Genomic DNA, 21,518 nt, shown 5'->3' with positions numbered 1-21,518 from the left:
ACAAGCATGAACTTACAGTACTAATTACAATATATATTTAAAATTATATTGTTTTTCTTTTTCGTTTTAATTGAAAAGGAATGGCCATGTTTGAAACAAAAACTTCTCTTCAAATAATTCTAGGTCATATTTTGTGTCTCGACATATATATTATTGGGAAATTCTATAATGTACCCCTTTAAAAGTGATATACCGATACATCTCTTTCTGTTTTAGTATCCGAAATAATTTTTTAGTCAATTTTTTTCTCATGGTCATGTAATTATAGTTATTTAAGACATCTTGCAAAATTTTAAGAAATTTAAAAAAATTTAACATGCCAAAAATTGTGTTCAAACAGTGTGTTGCACGCGTGACTATTTTATTTTATACCCGTGTAAAATAGACAAAATTTTGTATGATATCTTAAATAGTTATAACGTACTTGAATATGAAAAAAAATTAAACTAAATTTTTTTTCTAGATGTCGAAACAAGTAGGGGTGTTTCAGTATATCTCTTTTAAGGGGATGTATTGTAGAATCACCCTATATTATTTTTATAATTGTAATAAGAAATAAACAAAACAACCGCAACATGTTTCTAAAATCATATTGTTCTTTCTTAAATAGAGGATTTCATTCATTCATGTCCGTAAAGAAAGTGTGATTAGCAAGAGTAAATCTCCATTGTAAAATGTTGTGAATTGAATGTTAATTATGTTGTAGGTATTTTTACTAATCTAAAAAGCTATTTATATCTTATCGCGCTTTTGTCTATTTTATTCCAATATTAAAACTTTTTTTATCTAAATTTTCAAGAGTCATATTTTGAAAAAAAAAAATTAATCCGTTAAACTACATTAACTATGGCAAAGAAATTCCTTATAATGCAAATAAGGTAAAGAGAAAAATGTTTTATAAAATCATTTGGTGTTCTTTCTTTTCTTTTTTTTTTTTAAAGAAAAATAAAAATCATTTGGTGTTCACTTTTTTCATACTTATCCAAAAATAATTTTTTTGATTCCTTAATGTATTATAAAATATCAAACCATTTGGTTCACCTTGAAATGTGCATTTTCTTATTTTGTAATAAAATTCAAATAAGAAAAAATAATTATGTTATACAAATAAGGTAAAAAGAAAACTATTGTTTGTCTGTATTTTTCTATTTTTTTCCGTTTCATAATAAATATTTTGAAATGTGAAATGCAAATAAGGTAAAGAGAAAACTGTTATACTATTATGTAAATCCATATATTAACTACATTTTAAGACACTTAATATGAAACAAAACAGAAAGAAAAATTACAGACACACCATAGTTTTCTATTTTACCTTATTTGTATTTTTTTTTTTTTTTTAAATTAAGGCACTTTATAGTTTATATATTATGGAAAGAGAAATTAGAGAGAGACTATATTCCTTCTTACAGAAAGGCTACAGTTTTCTTTTATTCTTTATATGAAATGAAACTGAAAAGAAAATTACAGATAGGCTACAGTTTTCTTTTTACCTTATATATGTTACAATTTAAGGCATTCATAAATTTATATAGAAGGGGAAAGAAAAAAAATAGTTGAGTAGATTCCTTCTATTTTTATTATTTTATTTATTTATTTATTTATTTTTTGAGTAAAATAGTTAACCTTTAATGGCATGTTTATTACACAGTATTCAGAATCGGAATAAAAATAAATATAACAGAATAAATGAAGAATAATCGGAATCAATATTTGTAATATGTTGTTTACTAAAATTTCTTGGAAATAGAATGATAGTGATTTATTTTGTTTACTTTATCAAGAAACGTAATCGAAATGCTTAAATTGACTAAATTATCATTTTAAGTGAAACTATAGTATATGATAGTTATTTTGTAAAACATCTTTTAAATAATAAAATTGTCATTATAAATTTAATATTAAAAAATAAAATATAATAAATAAAATCCATTAAGCTTAATGACATTTCTTAAAAAATTGATGGGAAAAGTTCTTTCTTTCTTTCCTCCCTTATTTAATTAAGTTTTACCTTTCCTAAATTTAATAAAGTAAATTAACAAATATAAGAGAATGACTCCGTTACTATTGATTCTCATTGCTTATTAGTAAGTAAACATGCCATTGGGAATTAGAATTACCATATATACTATTTTTTAATTTTTTATTTTTACAGTTTGGATTGCTATATGAATTTAGATTACAATTTAAGTTGCTCCGTTAATTAATTACTATGTGAATTACTACGTGAATTTCTGTTAAAATATATATAAAAAAACTCTTCTAAATTGTAAAAATAAAAATAAAAAAAATAATAATAAAAAACTCTAAATTTTATTAAGCCAAATCATTCAAAATAACATCAAAGAATCCCCTCGAAACAATAGCAGCCGAGTAGAAACAAACAGCAGTATACTCTCTCGAGCAAAAAGATGAACAACACGGTAAATATATATTGAAAAATTTACATAAATTACTACTTTTAATAAAAATTTTAGTTTAAAGATTTTTTTTACACCATAAAAATAACACAAAAATAATAAAATTATTTATTATAAAAAATCTAAACAACATAAAAATACAAATAACAGAATACTAACAACAAAATAGCAAAAATAACATAAAAATACATCAACAAAATATATTTTTATGTAAATAAAATTTTAAAAACCGTAAAATTTAATAAATTTCGTACAATTATATTTTTATAAATTTTTTTATTATTTTTCTACATTTTTGAAATAATTCAATTCCTCAAATATGCCGTTTCTCGTAAATAATGTCGTTTACATAATGATTTATGTTGGTTTTCAATAATGACATTTTTTCTGAATAAATAAATAAAATAATATTACTGCAACATTAATATCCAAAATTTTGTTATAAATCCAATTATTTTTTTTGGTGGCATAAATATCAACTTTTAAGTAAAATTCCTGTTTCACCAATATCTGACACCTTTTTAAATTTATTAAAAGAAAATTTAAAAATAACTCATGCAATATGTTGACTCAATGACTAGAGTATGGGGTTACCAAAATTAGACAAAAATTAAACATTAACTAACATTAAATACTTCTATACCAAAAAAAAAAAAATTAACATTAAATGTACTTACCCCTAAAAAACTAATTAAAATTAAGTTTATATTGCTTACAAACTCGAAACTTTGTTATGTATATCAAATATATCGATTAATGAAACACTCAATTCTTTTGCATTTTTTTTCTCAAGAGATTATTTCTAGTAAATAGTTGAGTGAGTTTTGCATTGGTGGGCATTTTAAGTCAAAACATATTAGCTTTGTTATAAATAATTAGGCATAAAAGTAAATGAAATGTAGAAAACTAAACAAAACAATGTGGAAGAAGAAGAAAAGATTACTAAACGCAAAAATTTGCAGAAGTGTACTCAAAACCAAGAAATAATCAGAAACTCCCTAAGTGCAAAACCCATTAATTTGGAACAAGGTCAGTCCATAAAAGACTTGAAAAAAAAAACTATTAACCTCATCAATTTTTCCAGATAATTATGCCTTGACATGTTGCTGAACCACATGAAGGGCTTCATGGTCTTCACCATAATCCTGCAAATAATGATGAAACAACAATATAAGAAATGGAAAAAAATTGAAGCAAAATTGTATAAAACTTGTTATGGCTTGAATGTGGAAACATACCTTGACAACAACACAAGAGCATCCAACTACCTTCCTAGCTTTTCCCTCGGAATCAATCTTGCACAACTGTAATAGAGAAGACCCCGAAAATCAAATCAATGCAAGTATATAAAGTTTGGTAAGAAAATCAAACCAATTGGGGTTTAGAACAAAACTAAATTGATAAGCTAACATAACATAAACTCAATTGGAAGAGCACTTACACCAACCCACTCTCCAAGAGTCTTGGCACTTGGAACAGTCATCATGTTGACATTATGATCAGCACAAAGGCCTTTGACAAGTTTAACATAATCAGGTTGGTCACAGTCCTCTGCCAACACAACAAGCTGGGCAGCATGCTTTTCAATGACCTTAGCGCCTTCATGAAGGCCACGAGCAATCCCGCTGTGAGCCAAAGACTTCCTCAACACTAGCTGCAACGCAGTCATTATGTCCATGGGCTCTCCCAAAGCTGGGGCTGGGGCTGCCACCTCAACTGCCACTGCTGGAGCTTCATCACTGCATCGAGCAAACTAACTTTTATTAGCAAAATAACCATGCTTGGTCTCACAGTGTAAATTCATGGTGGTTATTTTGCTAATTTATCATTTTAATGTTATTAGTATAGCAAATTTCTCAAAACCAACATGAACAGATTCACTCAATAACAATAAACATCTATCTATCTACACACAAAAGTTTCCCACATTCATAATCTCTATTACTCATCTAAGAAATACACATACAGTGTTTGTCGTTCTTAACTATAATTAACCCTAAAAATCTAAACTTTTTTTTGTTAGGGGAAATACCCAGAGACTGATTGAGATAATAATAGATAAATCAACCATCTTTTAAAGATTAAATTCAATGACAAGTACATACCCTGACATTTTCTCTGGCTGATGTGGTTGAGACTGATTCTACTTACTGAACTGCATAAACACAAGGTACCCATTATAAGATACACAAAACCGAAGATGGATCGTATGTAGAAGATAATGAGAGAGAAGGAGGATTACCTTGATTGAGATCTTGGATGGAGATAGCGTTCAGCGGAAATAAAACGCAGCCGCTATGAGTTTGAGATTTATATGAAAAACCCTAGGGTTCGCGTGCCTCACTTGAAACTTATTAAAAAAGCCCCAATTTTTTTTAATTAAATATATAATAGAGTTAATACGAGGTTGGGAGTGTGTTTTACAAAAAATTACTCATGTGATTTTTTATAAAATGGTATAAAATAGTATTATAAACTTAATTTTTGATAATTATTTTTTAATATAACTAATTTGAAAATAATTTTTTAGCATGAATAGATGTAATAAATGTAATTAATATAATCGTAATACTTTTAGATTAAAGTTTTATTTTGACAAAATATAAGTGAACTATTTTAGATAGGGCTTAACATTTGTACCTGAAAGCCTACCCACCTGGCAAACCCAGGCCTTATGAACTCGATCAAACAAAGAAAAAAAAAACGGGTTTTAAAAAATAGTGGGCGGGTTTGGGTGTAACCCGGTTGCAAACTAGGCTGGGTTTAGGTTTGCGAAATTCTATGATTTTAAAACTCAAATTATACCCAAAACCCGGTACCCCTTTATTTAATTATTTTTTTAGGTCTGGCGAAACCTTACCACTACAGGTATTCTTTTTTCCTTTTTTTTTTAAAAAAAAAAAATTTGTTCTTCCCTTCCTTCAGCATGTGTAGAAACAGACTGGCGCATCCTCCTTTTGGTATCGCTCCAGCCCTGTGGTCAAGCTCAAATCTCTCTCTCTCTCTGTAATTTCTTTCTTTATTTTTCTCTTTTAGTCTTCTTTGATTTGGGTTGGTTGGGAATAGAATGGGGGTTAGGATTTTTTGAAACTACACTCATAAAAAAAATGGTATTTAGGTAAATCAGATTCTCACTCGATACCTGCCCAAAACTCGATCTCACCAACTCGGTCAAACTCGAGCCCGAACTCAGTCAAAATTTATCTACAAATGGGCAAGTTCGGTATTGAAATTCCCACAACGGAAACCCAAACCTGATAATCTGTTCGAATGTGCACCTTTAATTTTAAAAAATATAGGGTCCAACTTATCATTTAACAAAACAGAAAGTTCAATTAATAACTTTCACAAAATACATGTTGATACCATGAATACCATCAAAAGAGATAATCTGAATTAAAACATACAAATCTAAATCTCAATATTATAGAGAATTTTACATTCCATTGGTTTAACATTTTTATTTATTTAGCAACATATATTCCAAACAAATTCAATACACAATAACAATGGGATTTTTTTTTTTTTTTTGCTTAACAATAACAATGGGATTTTTGCTTCCACAACAGCTTTGATTTCTTTCTATGATGCAGATGAAGGTCTTCTTCTTTGGTCAACGTTTTTATAAGTGTATATTTAGGAGTTTTCTTATGTATGTCTAATTTATGGATAATGGGTTACCATCAAATTTTAAAATGTGTATATTTGTAAAGACTCCAATATATAATTTTGACACTTCTTTTTCACTATTTTCTAGAAACCATCCTTTTTTTTTTTTTTTTTGAAATCCTAAAAACTATCTTTAACTATGCTTTTATTGTAATTTATCTCATAACCCAATTCCACACTTAATTTTGACACTTCTTTTTATATATATACATTTTCTCTAAAACTAACAATAGTATTTTGCTATTTAAAAAGTGTTTCTTCATATTACTATTTGTTTTTAGTAACAAAAAACAGCACACAATTTTCTCTAAAAACTCATAACTTATTATTTTACTATTGAAAGAAATGTGTTTCTAAAATTAAAGATATTTTTTGCATGGGATAAAACCAAAAGCAACCGTATAAATAAAAATCCTAAGTTACAAACGACATGTCGTATAAGAGAAAGAAAGAAAGAAAGGGTAATTTATTGTCATAGAAAAATTATACTATCTGTAACATTTCGCTAAAAACAGAACACAAACAAAAATATCAAGGAGCTTGAATTACAGTTTTTTTATACTATTTTACATGATAATTCAACTGTTGAAGAAGCAAAATACGAGATAAAATGATAAAAAAAACGAAAAATGAAAGAATTAGCTTCATTTTCTTCAGAATTTTCCCTCTTTTTCCACCAATCAATAAAACTTGGACAGAATATAAAGATTACAAAGAAATTATCCAAGCAAAATCATAAACCTATGCAGTTGTCAATTACACAAGCCATAGAAGTAGCATATTAGGAAACAAAATGATACAAATGAATCCATAAAAGACATAAAAAATGAAAGTAATAACTTCAATCTCTTGTTGGGTAAGACTTAAAATTACAGATTTTCCCACTATTTTTCCACCAATAAGAAGACCTTCCCAGAAAACAAAACTACATACAAATTATCAAAGCAAAATCATAAAGCCAATCATGCAATTGTTAATTAGACAAGCCACCAACAAACTATACAAGTAGGTATCAAATTTAGCTAACTTAATGAGATTATGAGCAAATAATAAGCTCAACAAAAACATCAATTACTGATAAAGAAATCAAAGGTTATAATAGTAGCAGTAAATAGTAGAAGTATAACTTTCTTTTCTCATAAATAAAGCAGACATTAGTAAACATGGATATATGAGGGAGAAGCAAAGAAATATGAAAATGAATTCACAGGCTTTCTAATCTTATAAAGATTTTTTGTTTTTCTGTTTTTTGGTTTTTCACACACAAATTCAGTAAGGCTGAGTAATATTCTGTCCATTCTCAACTCCTAATCCATACAAAACACCAGCATATTTCGTCATAGAACCACTAAAGAAGTTCTCTTTAAGTTTCCTGAATGTACAAGAAGTAAGCAAACTATCCGAACCTGCCTGATGACATATGCCAACTCTTTCCACTTCCAACAACTCAGCTAGCTTGTTCAATCCACCATGAAGGCTGTTACAGAACTTCATCAAGTGTTTGATATCATAAACTGTTGGGAAGTACATGTTGATTAAGTTGAAGAACCCTAATTGGGTTTCTGGTAAATCCTGGCAAGTTAAGAGCTTAAGCAAGTACCCAAAATCATACCCACTATGAAAAGTTACCCAATGAACATTGTCATTCAACACAATCCCAGATGACATTAGAAGCTCCCCAAATCGCTTAACATCAATGCCATTTTCGTTGTTCTTCATGAAATCAATACCGCTTTGGCGCAAAAGCTCGATCGAATCGTTGGCGAAAACATCTTCATTGACATTGAATTCGCGGAAATTGAATTGCCAAATGCAATACTTATCTGTTCCGCAAGTGGGTAAGTTACCATCTTCGTCGGAAAATGTTAAACCCAATTGAATTAACTTCAACATATCAACGTTGTCCTTCAAAGTCTGGTAATGGAAGTCGTAACTGTTCTTGAAATTTCCCACTGGACGGAGAACGATTCCGGGAAACTCCGTATCCATAGCAACGTAAGGATACTCATCCACGATTTCTCGAATTAAAGCGAACTCGTCCTCTAGATTTCCATCCCAAACCTCGCGAATATGAATCGAATCGGATTTCGGCAAGAGCGACATTCCTTGATAGAACCCACGGAAATGAAAACCCAGAATCCACGAAACGAACCCAATCGATTCGAGGAGATCTGAAAAGCAACAAATTTCAACAATTTCAGCTACAAATCGAATCAATATGATACTAACACAGATAAAAACAGAAAAGGAGAAATTTTTAACAGTAAAACCTAAAAAAAAATTAGGGATTTAAGGATAAGTTGAAAAGTGACCTCAGATGAGGGAAAATCTGAGCATTGAGAACCGAGAGGATCGTAATTAGGGCAACATGGGTGTAGACAGGGAGGAAGAAGAAGAAGATGTATTTGTAGGGTTTTCAGGCGAAGGTGGAAAATGGAATCAGATTTTTTTTTTTTTTTTAGAAATAAAAAAAATAAATAATTGGAGGTGGTGATTTCTAATTTCCTTTTCGTGATTTTACGTTATGTTTAATTTTTAATTTGACCTTGGACTCTATTTGTTTTGATTAAATTTATTTACTATTTACCAATTTTTTATTACAACTTTTTAATTAATACTCGTACTTAAAAATATCTTTCGATGTTTAAAAAAAAATATATATTTCAAAATATTATTTTATGGTGGTATTTTTTTTTTAAATTAAAAATATGTGTAATTTTAAAAAATTAATTAAAAAATTATAATTAACTCTCTTATTTATTTTTAAACAATTATTTATTTATTTTGAAATGGTTTAAATTTATTTATTTATTTATATATTTTGTTTGGTTGGAAAAAAAGATAAAAAAGTAAAAAGGAAGAAGATAATTGGACTGGAATGGTGTGGGAGGACTGGGCCACCTCATTCATCACTACACCAGAACAGTTAGATATTTTTATTACATTTTGATATTATAATTTCATTATTATTATTATTGTTAAGGCTAAAAGGGGTAAGTTGAAAAATGCTTCTTTTATTCATCAATTAATCAAATTTACCTCTAATTTTATATTTATTTGAAACATACCTCTTTTTATATGTATTGTATCCAAAATACCCTTACATAAGAAAATCACATGGAGAGTATCTTGAAGTGACAGGGACAAAATTGATACAATGTTTAAAAAAAAAAGTAAAAATAATAGATTTTAAAAAAGAAGGTAAAAATAAAAAAGGACAATATAAAAATAGTATAAAGTGTAATTTCCTCAGGCGAAAACCGTTAGAATTAATAAATTAAATATAAAAGCAATTTAAGGATAAGTTAAATTATTTGGAAAAACGTAAACTTATTTTTTTTAAAAAAAAAAATTAAGACAAAATTTTAAGATGGAGCAACCAACAAAATAAATGCATCCGTAGATCTTCATTATGTTTTTGTCCGAACAGTTACAATTTTTTTTTTTAAAAAATAAATAAATATATATTTGGTAGGTATTAACTATTAAGAATATTTTATAAAGAATTTAGAAATTCAAATTAATTTAAAGTACTAAAAAAATATTAAAACATTATTACATATGTTTGTTATTAGTTTTCCAAAGTGTGTTTGGAACTTTGGATTGTAATTATACATAAATTCTTATTTCATGTTGACTAATGTGTTCGTTAATTGAATACAAAAATAATATAAAAACTCTTAAAAATATTAATATTTTGTGATTAGATAGTATAATTATACCAAATTCGTCAGAGATTAAAATAAAAAAAAACACCAACATGTAATATGATAAAAAAAAAAAATTACAAACTCGGTATCATTATTAAATATGTTCCCAATCGAAACCCATTTTTCATTTAAGTTTTGTTATTATATCAGTGTCAAAAATGATCAGCATTTCCCCAAAAGAAAAAAAATGATCAGTCTTAATGTGTAACTTTTATTTGTTTCAATAAGAATTTTAGTTTAATTTTTTTTTAACATGTATATTATAATTATTTAATATATCTTATAAAATTTAAAACAATTTTCAATCTATCTATAACAAAATATTTAAACTATATTTTTAGCATGTAAAATTTTCTAAAATTTTACAAAATGTCTTAAATAACTATAAAAAAAAATATTTTAAATACAAAAACAGATTAAAAGGTACATTGTAGAATTTTCAAAAAATGGCCAACCAAAGTCGCATTTAATTGGTAAAAATGGATTCTCTCATTCTTAACAATAAATACTTTACTCAGTACTCACTATACATAACCTTATTAACTTTTAATTATAACTACAAGACTTAAATATTTTAGTTTTTTCATATTCACAAGAGAAAAAGTAATAACTTCTTTAACAGTCGCTTTTCTTCCGTCTTCGAAATTCCAAAGTTGAGATTATACTCCTTAATTTCTTTCAAGCCACTAACAATATATCTTCCTTCTTCAGATTTCAGAACCGAAAAGAAGGTTCTTCAGTGTGGCTGTCAAGGAAAAACATAGAATAAAGACATCCCCACTCAAGTTGTGATGATCAAACAAAAGAGCTCAAAAGAACACAAGCAAGAAGTAACTAATTCTAGTTTGTAAATGTTAGAATGTACGGAAGTGTGATTGAGAAAGTAAAATAGCATGAAGTGTATAAGAAGAATGTATGAGATTTTATCTCAAAACTAATTAGCGATAAGTAGAGTTACTATGCATTTTATATATATAATGATATTAAGTCTCCCCACATTATCAATATCAACTTGGATTGTTCAAGTTTTGCAAAACCCTTAAACCCGATTTTAAAGTAAACCCCATTTTGTAAATAGAAGTTGATATCATTACAAATAATAATATTTGGCCTTGTGGTGTGGTCATAGACTCATAGTGGTATTGCAGAGTGAAAATGGTTCCATTAAAGTCATAGAGAATAAAATTGTCTAAAGTAGAAGTTCCACTATATTATACTAGTGTTATATGAACAATAATTTGGTAGAACATCTCTAACATTAGTACCCATATTAGAAGTTTAAGACTAAAATTCAGCTGAATAGAACAACAAATCCAACAAGCCTGTCTATTAGTAAAACTCCAAAATATTTCTGAGAAACAAATACTAAATTTGCAGATCCTTTTCTAACCATCATCTTCTTCTGCTGCCACCAATTTTAGCTCCCACTATTGACTCACCAACCCCCTGTCACTGAAATTTCATCTCATGAATAATAATAAACAACACATTACACACTAATGGTTTCAAAAAAAACTTCACTAAGAAAAACTAATCAAATTCGTAGAATTGATAAATGGTTAAATACTCTACTGACCTCCAGTCCTTGACATTCACCAAGCTCTCTTGCGCTTCAATTTTTTCATACTCATTAGCGAAAAAGCAACAACTTCCTTAAGTGTGGCTTTTCTTCCTTCTTTAAAATTCCAAAGTTCAGGAACAGTGTATCTTCCGCTCGGATTATACTCGTTCATTTCTTTCAAGGCTGTAACAACGGTAGCATGTATCTCTTCTCCCCACTCATTCTTGAGATTTCTAAGGTTCTCATCTTCCTCATCTATAATTTCCTGCATCATATATAGTAGTACTACAATCAATTACACAGTAGAAACCAAAAGAAGTTCTTGAAGATGGCTTTCAAAGAAAAAGATACAAATATGAAACCATCACAACCTCCTTCAACCTTACGAAAGTAGTAAAGTAAATAACAAGACCATGCAAAGAATCGCAAACTACACCGAAACATGAATAGTTGAAAGATAAATTTAGTTAAAGAAAGTACCTCAGGATTCCCATTACTAGTCACCACCTTGAATGGATGCCAACTTGGATTTTTCAGTTTTTCTTGCCACAAGGAGCATAGGGTGGAGGCCTGCAGCTGAGCTTCGTCCAGAGAAAATCGTTTCTTGCAAATATCAAGGAAGGGCTTCTGGTCGAGATCTCCCATTCTTTTTATTCCAATGTTACTACGACCACTTAATAAATCAGGCAACCCCTAAGAAAAAAGTAGTCTTATTCAGCCTTTGAGATATATCTCCATGTCAGACAGAGGTCATTAAGAAAAACACATAGAAAAACAATGTTACACTTAGAAGCATGAACAAAGTTAGCCAATAAACAACTGATCATAAAATTACCTACTAATCTCCTAAGAAGCATAGTTTTCAATTTTCACTCAAGTAAGTTCATGTAGCATCAAAACCCATTAACGAATCTAATGTAGTTTGGCTGATTATAAGAATCTGCCATACCTACACTTTTTTTTCTTCACCACAATGCACCCACATACTATAAACAATGGTAAATAAATAATGATCTAGTGAATCAACTATCTAATGCCCAAATAAATTTATATTAAAAACCTTGTACCTCAAGAAATGATTTGCGAGCTTCTTGTAACTCATCATTGGTCTCACGCTCCTTCATCAAAAGAGTTTGATTCAAAGACTCCAAGTCCTCCAGATTTTCATGCTTTTCCTGTAATTCATCTTTCATTTCTTTCATCTTCTTCTGAACTGACTCATCATCTTGATTTCCTAGATGCTTCAACACCTCTAACTTCCCCTTTAACTCTTCAATTTCCATTGCCAACTTCTGCTTAGCATCCAGCTGCTTTTCTAACTGAAGAATTTTATTCAAGGCTTCTTGTTTCTCCCTCTGAAAGAGTTAAAATTTAGCTCTTGTTTGTGACAGTATAGATATCAAAACTCTAATGCAATTTTAGGGAGTATACATACATGCATCATACCTTTTGCTCTTCAACCAGCCTATAGACATTCTCATCAGCCTTTTTCTGCTCCATTGAAGCTAACTCAAGTGAACTGTTTATCATATCATTCTACAAGAGAGATTGAAATAAATCAGTTCTGTGCATCGCATCTATCATCACAAATAACAAAACCATTATGTTCCTTTTGATGTTACATTCAATCGGGTAATGTATGGTGGATAAAAAAAAAAGACAGACTTACAGCTAGATGGCTACTGAAGTAAAAGATTTAAGAATGGTAAGCAAAAGTGAAATATGTAATATGCAATATGCAAACCTTCTTCTTGTCCTCATCAAGTTTTTCCCTTTCGCGTTCAGTTAGTGCTTCACGTTTGTTTATCTCTTTGCTCCAGGAGTCAAGTTTCTTTTTCTTCATCTCCAAGTCATAACTCAATTTTTCTTTTTCTTCTATAATTTTTTTGACATTTTCACGTGCCCTCCGCTGCATCTTCTTTGTTTCTGATCAAGAACAAAAAGCTCATTATTTCTAACTGAAGCTCAATGAAACCTTCAATTAGAACAACAATTACCACATATTGCATATGGTCATATAGAATGACATGTCAATAGCTGCTGAAAAAGGATGCTAATATAGAGCCTATATGGTGATTTGTGAAATAGCTAGATGGTATTATGCAAATATCTCTTAATAGAAATGATCCAACCATGATGTATAAAAAAATGCACATTTTTATCTCTTAATAGAACTTAGATGATTGTAATAACATTAATAACAAGATATTGTCAATATCACATAGTGATCACCATTCAGGTAGACACATGCAAGTATACAAAAGGGGAAGAAATAAACCTTCAATAAAAGCTACATGAAGACGGTCTTTCTCTTCAATTATCCTGCTTAAAGACATTGTTTTTTTATTGTACTTATATTGCAGGTCATCCAGGTCCTTATTTGTCATATCAATTTTACTAGCCAGGGTTGCCACAACATTGATTCTGTTCTGAGCTGCTTCATTGACAATATCAGATACAGTTGTCAGCTTGCCATTCTGACGAAGGTACTCCCCTATTAGTCCATCGGAGTTATAATCAAATGCACGAGCACACCAGCCATAGATATTCGAGCCACGGCGCATTTCAGGTGCATTTACCCAATGCTTTCTGCTGAAACCATCGCTTTCAAACATTTTTTCAAATTCAGAAGCACTCATGAAACCATTCCAGTTCCCATCAAACTCTACAATGGCTTCTGCAGTCGGGTCCTTTCCATTCCAAAATGTTTGAACTTTAGAAGGTTTATATTTGGCAAACTTTGCCAGCCAATGATCAGAATCTGGAAAGGTTAGTTCACCCTTACTTTCGCTGACAATGTTAACCACAATACAAGTCCAAGGCCACACATACAGTTCAACTTCTTCATTATATTGTGGAACTGGTCTTGGGATAATAAGCTGCTGAGTATGATCTGGCTCCTTTGCTAGTTCAGTATGCAAATAGTTTGCCAAGGCAAGGTGGTTTGCCTTTTGTTTTGCACTTCTGTTGGCAGAACCTTTGGCAACTCCTGAAGCATGCTGCAGAAGGTCTTTAAACTTGTAGTCTTGCTTCTTCTTCCCAGCGCAAAAGGGACACCTAAGAGCACCATTCGGACCCTTGATTTTATACTTTCCTGCCCTCAATTCTGCATATGGTTTGTCAGAATAATCGTTGATTTCAGAGTCACTAATATCAGATTCTTCGTCCGAGCTGTAGTCCATCTGACTTAGATACAACAGAGTAAATAATGCACTCGTATTTGTCAACGAACGAAATCACCAAACTTCTACACGAATACCCAAAGCAAAATTAATAACATAATACAGCAATTTCACCCAAAGGAAATGAATTAAAATACCAAGTAGAAAATTACATAATAATCCACAATACATTCTAATCAGTATACATACATTATCATCTCCAGGAAATGGCAGCAAACAGAAAATCTCAAATAAAGGAATCTCTCCACTATGGCCACATTGAATTGTTCAAGTGTCATAATTCAAACTAATTCAAAATACATATCATTCAAATTGTAAACCCCAAAGTTCAGGAATCAGTTTTATTTTTAAACTCTGCATTTACTTTCTGAATGTATATATATATAATATTGGAGATCAATAAAGAATACACACTTTTGCATGTATCTATTATGGTATCAGATATTATACGGTAAACACCAGCAAACAGCAACAACACCTCTCACCATCATCAACACCAATGAACCAAACCAAACACTCATTAGCATTAAAGTTGCTGCTCAAACCCCTCTCAAACTCACCTCTATGAACTATCTCTCTTGGAAACTACATTTTCAGTCACTCTTCATTGGCTGTGACCTTCTTGGCTACATTGATGGTACCAAGCCATGTCCACCAGCCACTGGTACTCAATCAAATACTACCACACCTAATCCCAAATACACTCTCTAGATTACACAGGACCCATATATAACTGTGTGTTTTTATAAATATAATCTCCTAATAATCATCGCAGGAAATTCATTGAATATCTTGGCATTTCAGAGTATAACTATGATCGAATACCTAAACCCCAAAAATGTAACACAAATTCCAGACCCATTTCACTAAACCCTATGAAATTAAAATGAGTTTTTTCCAAGCATGAAATTATCAGTTGATTTAGGGCTAAATAAAAGTCTGAATACCTAATCTAAGCTATGATATTCTTTAAAATTCCATCGTTTAAATGATCACAACTAAAAATTCGCCGAAAAAGAAAATCAAGCTAGCAATGGAAATTTATACACAAAATATAAGTACGCATAAGTTCAAAAAACTGAAAGGATCACAAATTACATTCATGATTAACGCAGTATCTCTTAAATTACAGAGAAAATAAAACTTACAGTGAGTGAGAGAGAGAGAGAGTGATGACTATGGGTGTCTCTTTCAGAGTTGAGGAAGAAGGCGGAGACGGACTTTTTTCATCTGTATAGTGGTTTCATAAGTGGGACACGTGTCAATATTTTATTGGCAATAATATTTACGTATTTTATTTAATTTCTTCAAAAGAGATTATATTTTTGGACAATTTCTCATAAAGAGAAGAGATTTTTTTTTTTTTTTGAAAAGGGATAAAGAGAAGAGATTAAACACACTATTTATGTTTTATAAACCTTTTTTTTTTTTTTTTAAAATATATATATAAATTATTATAATCAACCATATACAACCATGATTTACTAAAACCAATTTCCATGAAACATGAGCAACATTGGTTGGGTGGAAGAAAAAAATGTTTGTGTGTTTTTTTTTTAATTTAAGCGTTTAGATATTACAATCATGTTTTACTTAGGACTCGAACCCAGGACCTCCAAGACACACACCCACCTATGGCCACTTGAGCTAGCCTCAAGTGGTTGAAAAAAAAAAATCTTTGTGTTTGGTTAGAAAGAAAAGAGGATGGAAGAAAAAAAAAAAAAGAAATTTACAAAAGTCATGAAATTTGGATTAACTTTAAAAATTTTCAAAAATACTGTATTTTTATAAAATACTAGTAGAACACAAAACGTAACAACTAAAAAATACCAGTAGAATACTAATGAAAGCTTAACACAGTATACTACAATATGAAACTTATAAAAAAATACCTGACAGTATTTTTGTAAAAAAAATGACAAAAGTTAGTATACCATATAAATTTCCTAAAAAAATGGAGACAAAAGGAATTTGGGCTCCACAAAAAAATTTATCACCCAATATTTGGTTGGTGAGAAGAATGACGAAAAAGAAAAACTTGTAATTGCATATCTTAAATAAGAGTAGGCAGCGCAGGCTAAGCCGGACTAGGCCATGTTTAAAGCCTAAAAAGAAAATGATTCATATTTTTAGTGTGTTTTTGAAAATATACCTACTCTTTTATGAATGGCCTAAAAAATTAGGATAAGTTGGAAAAGAATTATTTTTTTTTTTTTTTGTATTCATTGATAAAAAATACTCTCATATTATATTTTATTAAAATATATCTATTTTTTTTTGAGTGGGTTGCCTAATATTTTTAGTCTCTACTTAAGTCTAATATATAATTTACATTAAGTTAAAGTATCTAATAGGGATATTATCTAAAAGTGGGTATATATATATTAAAGAATATGAAATAAAAAGTAAAAATTAAAATTAGTAAACTAAAGTGAGTATACAATGCAATTTTCACAATTTTTGTTTTACTAATTCATGCCTAGGAGGGAAAGAGGAAGCAAAAAAGAGATAAAATAAAAATACTTATAACTTTATATTTATTATTTTGATTTTTTTTCTTAAAAAATAAATAAGTTTATCTGTAGGTTCCTAAATTATATATGTTTTACTAAATTTTATTTTTTGGCAAATTAGTCCCCAAACTATATAAGTTTTTGCAAGTTGGTTCTTAAACTTTATTTTTTGACAAATTAGTTCTCAAACTTTTATTTTCTTGGAAACATAAAGTCCTCCCTCTTAAATGATGGTATTTTATTGTTTCAAAAAAGATGATGGTAGTTCATTGCAAAAAAAAAAAAATGATGGTATTTTATTTATTTATATATTTTTGAATTAATTTTAAAAAGTTTTATATTAATATATTATCTAATTTAATAAATATATTTTTTTATTTATATATTTTTTTACCAAATATGTCACCATAACTCTTCACAAACCCTCTCTTCTTAACAACAAACCCAAGCCCAGACATGTGTATTGAAATTTGGAGTTGGAAGTTTGTATTTATTTTATTTTTAATTTATTGCTGAAAGTATGTTAGTTGTACATTTATATTTTTGTTGGAATTTAATTAGTTTCAAGTTTGTTATTTTGATTTAGGTGTGTTGTTGAAACTTTAAAAAGATTATTGACTTATTGTTGTTGTTATTACTTTTATTAGTCTCAAATTTGTTGTATTTTCTTAAGTGTTTTGGAATAATTATATTAATGATCGATAGTTTTAATTATTTTATGATGATTTCAACAAAAAATTGTGATAGTTCAAAAACCGCAGAAATTGCACCGCAACACATCATTTTTTACGGTGCGGTTTTTGCAGTTTTTTAATATCGCGGTGCGGGTGCGGTTTAGAAAATTGGAAAAACCGCATGTGCGGGTTGATCCGCCTCTAATAACCATAATTGTTGTAGTGAAACAACTGGATTCATATCCCTAATTTTTCATTCATATTTGAACAACGTAATCGTTTTCTTTAATTTTTTGTCTATTTTTTATTATTTTCTTTCTAAGATTATTTTGTTTAACTAAATAAAAATATAGTCTAATTTAGTATTATTCAATTTTAATTTCGTGTATTTTAACTTCATATGTAAGTATCATTTAATTACGTATACTTGCGTAATTTTATAATTCTCATAATAATATAGTTAATACAACATCTCATATTCTTAAAAAAAAAATGTTTAAGATAGATTCATATATACATTACAAGTAAAAGTTTAACCTAATTATGATATATATTTAATAGTGTAATAAAAATAACTCAAATAAGACACATAGTATGAGTTGCGGACCCAAAATTTAAAGTGAGGGGGGCATAATTTTTTTTTTTGTAAAAAGAGGGAGGACATAAATAAATTTAAAAAGAAAAATTTGAACCTTTACCCTCTGACCTATTTGCCATTTACCTTAACCTTTACACCAAGTTTACTATTATGTTTATAAATATTATCTTTTAATATAAATATATGTTGTAACTAATTACAATACATATACATTTTTTTCCCGATTTTTTTTAGGAGGTTATTGCTCCTCGCTACAATGTGAGTCTGCCCCTAGGTATGACCCATGTTTTTTTAAAAAAAATATATAAAATTTGTGGGCAACTTATAAGGCAAGGACTATAAGGTGTCGGCAACGTGTTTAATTGTCAAGCTTATAGGCCTTTGTTAGAATGTGAGAATTAATGTGGTTCTGAAATTAGGGTTTGATGATCATGTCCACTAAAATATATATTATAGAATATTTTATCTCAAAATAATCAATTAGCAAATTCAAATATTTATATTAATATTAACTTTTCACATATTATTAATGTGATGACGAGACTACCTAACAACCCCTAACCCTTAAGTGAGATTAAAAAAAATTCTCTCTAAAACTGTTTCTTCTTCCATTTTTTTTTTTTTTAAAAATAAAGCTAATTGGTTGAAAAATAAAAGTGAGAGTCAAGCAAATAACTTTGGTTTATATTTCTTTTGTGTTGTAGTGAGATTTTGAGTCATTATATGGTATATGATCTATTTCACCCATGGTATATTATATAATTATATTTATTATAATATCAAATTCTAAAAATTAACAACACTCTTTTAAAACTCATTTTTCAATTTCTATAACTACAAAAAAATCAATGTATTTAACAGAAACTTATATCAGCACATATACAGTAAAATATTACATCCAATTAATGACGTGGTTTTTTTAACAGTGAATCTTAATTTAAATAAATATAATTAGTTTAAAAATCTGTCACATTATAATTTGTATATAAATCTTTTATACATATTTTAGATGCACATATATATATATCAACATGCCTAATAAATATATCCCAGGAGATATAATATGACGGAGTTAGGGTGCCATAGCCCAAATTATAAAAAATTAAATAAAAATAAATTATTATTTTTTCTAATTAATTTTACATATATTGATTCCATTAAATTTTTAAATTTTTTCTTCCATTTTTTTTTAAAAAAAATTTAGGCTGGCTCTGTCATTTCCACCCGATACATAATTACAAAAAAAGAAAAGAAAAAGAATATATATATATTTAATAATTTATATATTGTTAGATGTAACCCTCCTCACATAATAATGCAATGCAACTATATATATATAAGCTCTAAGCTATAATGTACACGTATTATAGTGATTATATAGTTTCTTTCAAACTATGCAATCATGAGTGTACAATTGAATTTTATGATGAATAATGTGTCGTTGATCAATATAAAACAGTAGTACTATTATACTTTCATCACAACAATATTAATCTTATCTATATATGCATAATAATAGTTTTCTGAATCAACGCATGCAATCATCAGTATATACATAAAAAGAAATCAATGACTTTCCAAGCTTCATATAAAAAAGAAATGTTAGTGGGAATCTCAGCATTTCATCCAAAGAGCAGGATTCCCTTATATATAATTCATCTCTTAATAATATTATATATATATATACATATCAATTTCATATCCACTCAAAGTGACTGTTATCATGATCCTGATCTTCAATATATATATATATATATATAGTAACCTTCCACATTATTAAAAGTAAGGATATTTATGAAGAGTACGTACAAAGTCTGATACATTGATTCATAACCATACAATTCAAGTCTCCAAGTACTGTTATTTAACTCTTCTCCTTCTTATTATTCATGAATTAATTTCTACTGCCAATTATATAAACTCGCCTATTAATTGTTCCGGCCGGCTGGCCCCATAATGTATATATATACTAATTTCGTATATATTGAAGCACTTCAAATATATTTTTTTAAGGCTGTTTTTTTTTTGAGAGCGATATAAAATATACATTCAATAAGGAAGAACAAGTTCTAAAATTTCAAGCAAAAATAAATGAGCTACATAAATCTCATAATTAGACGACCAAATTAACAATGATAACAATAAAGGGAAACCTAACAAAAAAAAAAAAGGCATATAAAGCCAACATAACAAAATATAAGGTGCTATATATACACACGTCCCGGTTGGATTTCTATACACACGTCCCGGTTGGATTTCTCGGAAGCTCTGTACGGAGAAGCGGCGGCCTGTTGCTTAGCGGTGTCAGTAGCTCTAGATTTAAAGTTTAATTATGTTATTGTGGAGAGTGACTCGAGCATAGTAATCAATGCGCTCAATGGGAAGGCGTCCCATTGGGGCCTTGAGAATTATGTCTCCTTTTGTACTAAGTCTTCTCCTTCTTTCATGTGTTGTACCTTTTCTAATATTAGTAGGAACAGTAATTTTGCGGCTCATAATGTCGCTAAGTGGGCTTTTACCCACCAAGTTTATGGATCGATCCCGATCAATTCTGTACCTGCAAACATTTTATGTAACGACCATGAGGTCTAGCTTTCTTATTATAATATAATCCTACGCTTGTTTTCAAAAAAAAAATATATAATCGCTATTTTTACAACTAAAAAGGAGAACTCCGAAAAAAATATATATACCCAACTTTTAAACAATGAGGAAACCTCAAACAACTAGAGAAAATGATCATTTAGCAAAAAACAAAAAAATCAAACAAAATGATCTAGACATAAACACATCACTAAATAAGAACCGCTTGGTACATGAGACTAAACAAACAACACGAGGGTGCACTGTCCTTTTGATCAAACTCGCATCTAGGTCCAGCCTTGGGCATAGGCGTGGTTAGGGTTGGGTTATACATAAAATTTAAAATGAATGGGTTAGAATTTAATAAACCGATTTTATTGGATTGGCCCATTAAAATAGTCTCTACCCGGCCAACCCAACCCATGCGCAACCAAGACTTAGAAGGATAAAAAAGCACCTACTTAAGTCATCAACAACTTTCTAAAAATAATTTTTGGAGATTTTTTTTATTTAAATGAACTATTTCACACATTTTGTGAAGTGAAGAACGTGGGTCTTAATTATTAGATTATAATAATCAATTTTTTTTGTTTCTTTTCCATATATGT

At 29.1% G+C, this 21,518-nt stretch overlaps 3 protein-coding genes across 9 annotated transcripts; all 3 read right to left on the bottom strand.

Annotated features, from left to right (window-relative positions):
* Positions 1-3,341: 3,341 nt before the first annotated feature.
* On the bottom strand, positions 3,342-4,805 carry LOC115707918 (small ribosomal subunit protein eS12). Of its 2 annotated transcripts, XM_030636021.2 has the most exons (5): positions 4,663-4,805; positions 4,526-4,575; positions 3,862-4,159; positions 3,659-3,724; positions 3,342-3,565 (listed from the first exon to the last, which is right to left on the bottom strand). In XM_030636021.2, the coding sequence occupies exons 2-5, from the start codon at positions 4,531-4,533 to the stop codon at positions 3,509-3,511; spliced, it is 429 nt and encodes a 142-aa protein (XP_030491881.1). In that variant the 5' UTR covers positions 4,534-4,575; positions 4,663-4,805; the 3' UTR covers positions 3,342-3,508. The 2 variants fall into 2 exon arrangements, with proteins under 2 accessions (XP_030491881.1, XP_060974309.1); XM_061118326.1 differs by having other exon boundaries at positions 3,342-3,724; positions 4,663-4,801.
* Positions 4,806-7,201: 2,396 nt separating this feature from the next.
* On the bottom strand, positions 7,202-8,626 carry LOC115707916 (probable CCR4-associated factor 1 homolog 7). The gene is made up of 2 exons (XM_030636018.2): positions 8,402-8,626; positions 7,202-8,260 (listed from the first exon to the last, which is right to left on the bottom strand). Exon 2 carries the CDS (start codon positions 8,190-8,192, stop codon positions 7,359-7,361), a length of 834 nt encoding a protein of 277 aa, XP_030491878.1. The 5' UTR covers positions 8,193-8,260; positions 8,402-8,626; the 3' UTR covers positions 7,202-7,358.
* Positions 8,627-10,941: 2,315 nt separating this feature from the next.
* Positions 10,942-15,829, bottom strand: LOC115707914 (factor of DNA methylation 1). 6 transcript variants are annotated; one of them, XM_030636014.2, is made up of 8 exons: positions 15,691-15,829; positions 13,639-14,607; positions 13,105-13,286; positions 12,807-12,896; positions 12,428-12,715; positions 11,841-12,053; positions 11,376-11,625; positions 10,942-11,251 (listed from the first exon to the last, which is right to left on the bottom strand). In XM_030636014.2, exons 2-7 carry the CDS (start codon positions 14,540-14,542, stop codon positions 11,392-11,394), a joined length of 1,911 nt encoding a protein of 636 aa, XP_030491874.2. In that variant the 5' UTR covers positions 14,543-14,607; positions 15,691-15,829; the 3' UTR covers positions 10,942-11,251; positions 11,376-11,391. The 6 variants fall into 6 exon arrangements, with proteins under 6 accessions (XP_030491874.2, XP_030491877.2, XP_060974291.1 ...); XM_030636017.2 differs by having other exon boundaries at positions 10,942-11,245; XM_061118308.1 differs by lacking the exon at positions 15,691-15,829 and adding an exon at positions 15,641-15,690.
* Between the last annotated feature and the right edge of the window lie 5,689 nt (positions 15,830-21,518).

The sequence above is a fragment of the Cannabis sativa genome, chromosome 1 (assembly GCF_029168945.1).
Source record: "Cannabis sativa cultivar Pink pepper isolate KNU-18-1 chromosome 1, ASM2916894v1, whole genome shotgun sequence".
NCBI lineage: Eukaryota > Viridiplantae > Streptophyta > Magnoliopsida > Rosales > Cannabaceae > Cannabis > Cannabis sativa.
This window is presented reverse-complemented; position numbering and strand designations above follow the sequence as displayed.

Bases quoted from the DNA above. Each gene is read 5' to 3' on its own strand.
- LOC115707914 (XM_030636014.2), bottom strand. From the start codon at position 14,542: ATGGACTACAGCTCGGACGAAGAATCTGATATTAGTGACTCTGAAATC. The intron at 12,897-13,104 runs GTTTGCATATTG...TCTCTCTTGTAG, and splicing joins TTGATGAGGACAAGAAGAAG to AATGATATGATAAACAGTTC. The intron at 12,716-12,806 runs GTATGATGCATG...TAACTCTTTCAG, and splicing joins GGCTGGTTGAAGAGCAAAAG to AGGGAGAAACAAGAAGCCTT.
- LOC115707916 (XM_030636018.2), bottom strand. From the start codon at position 8,192: ATGTCGCTCTTGCCGAAATCCGATTCGATTCATATTCGCGAGGTTTGG.
- LOC115707918 (XM_061118326.1), bottom strand. The intron at 3,725-3,861 runs GTAAGTGCTCTT...TCTCTATTACAG, and splicing joins CTCTTGGAGAGTGGGTTGGT to TTGTGCAAGATTGATTCCGA.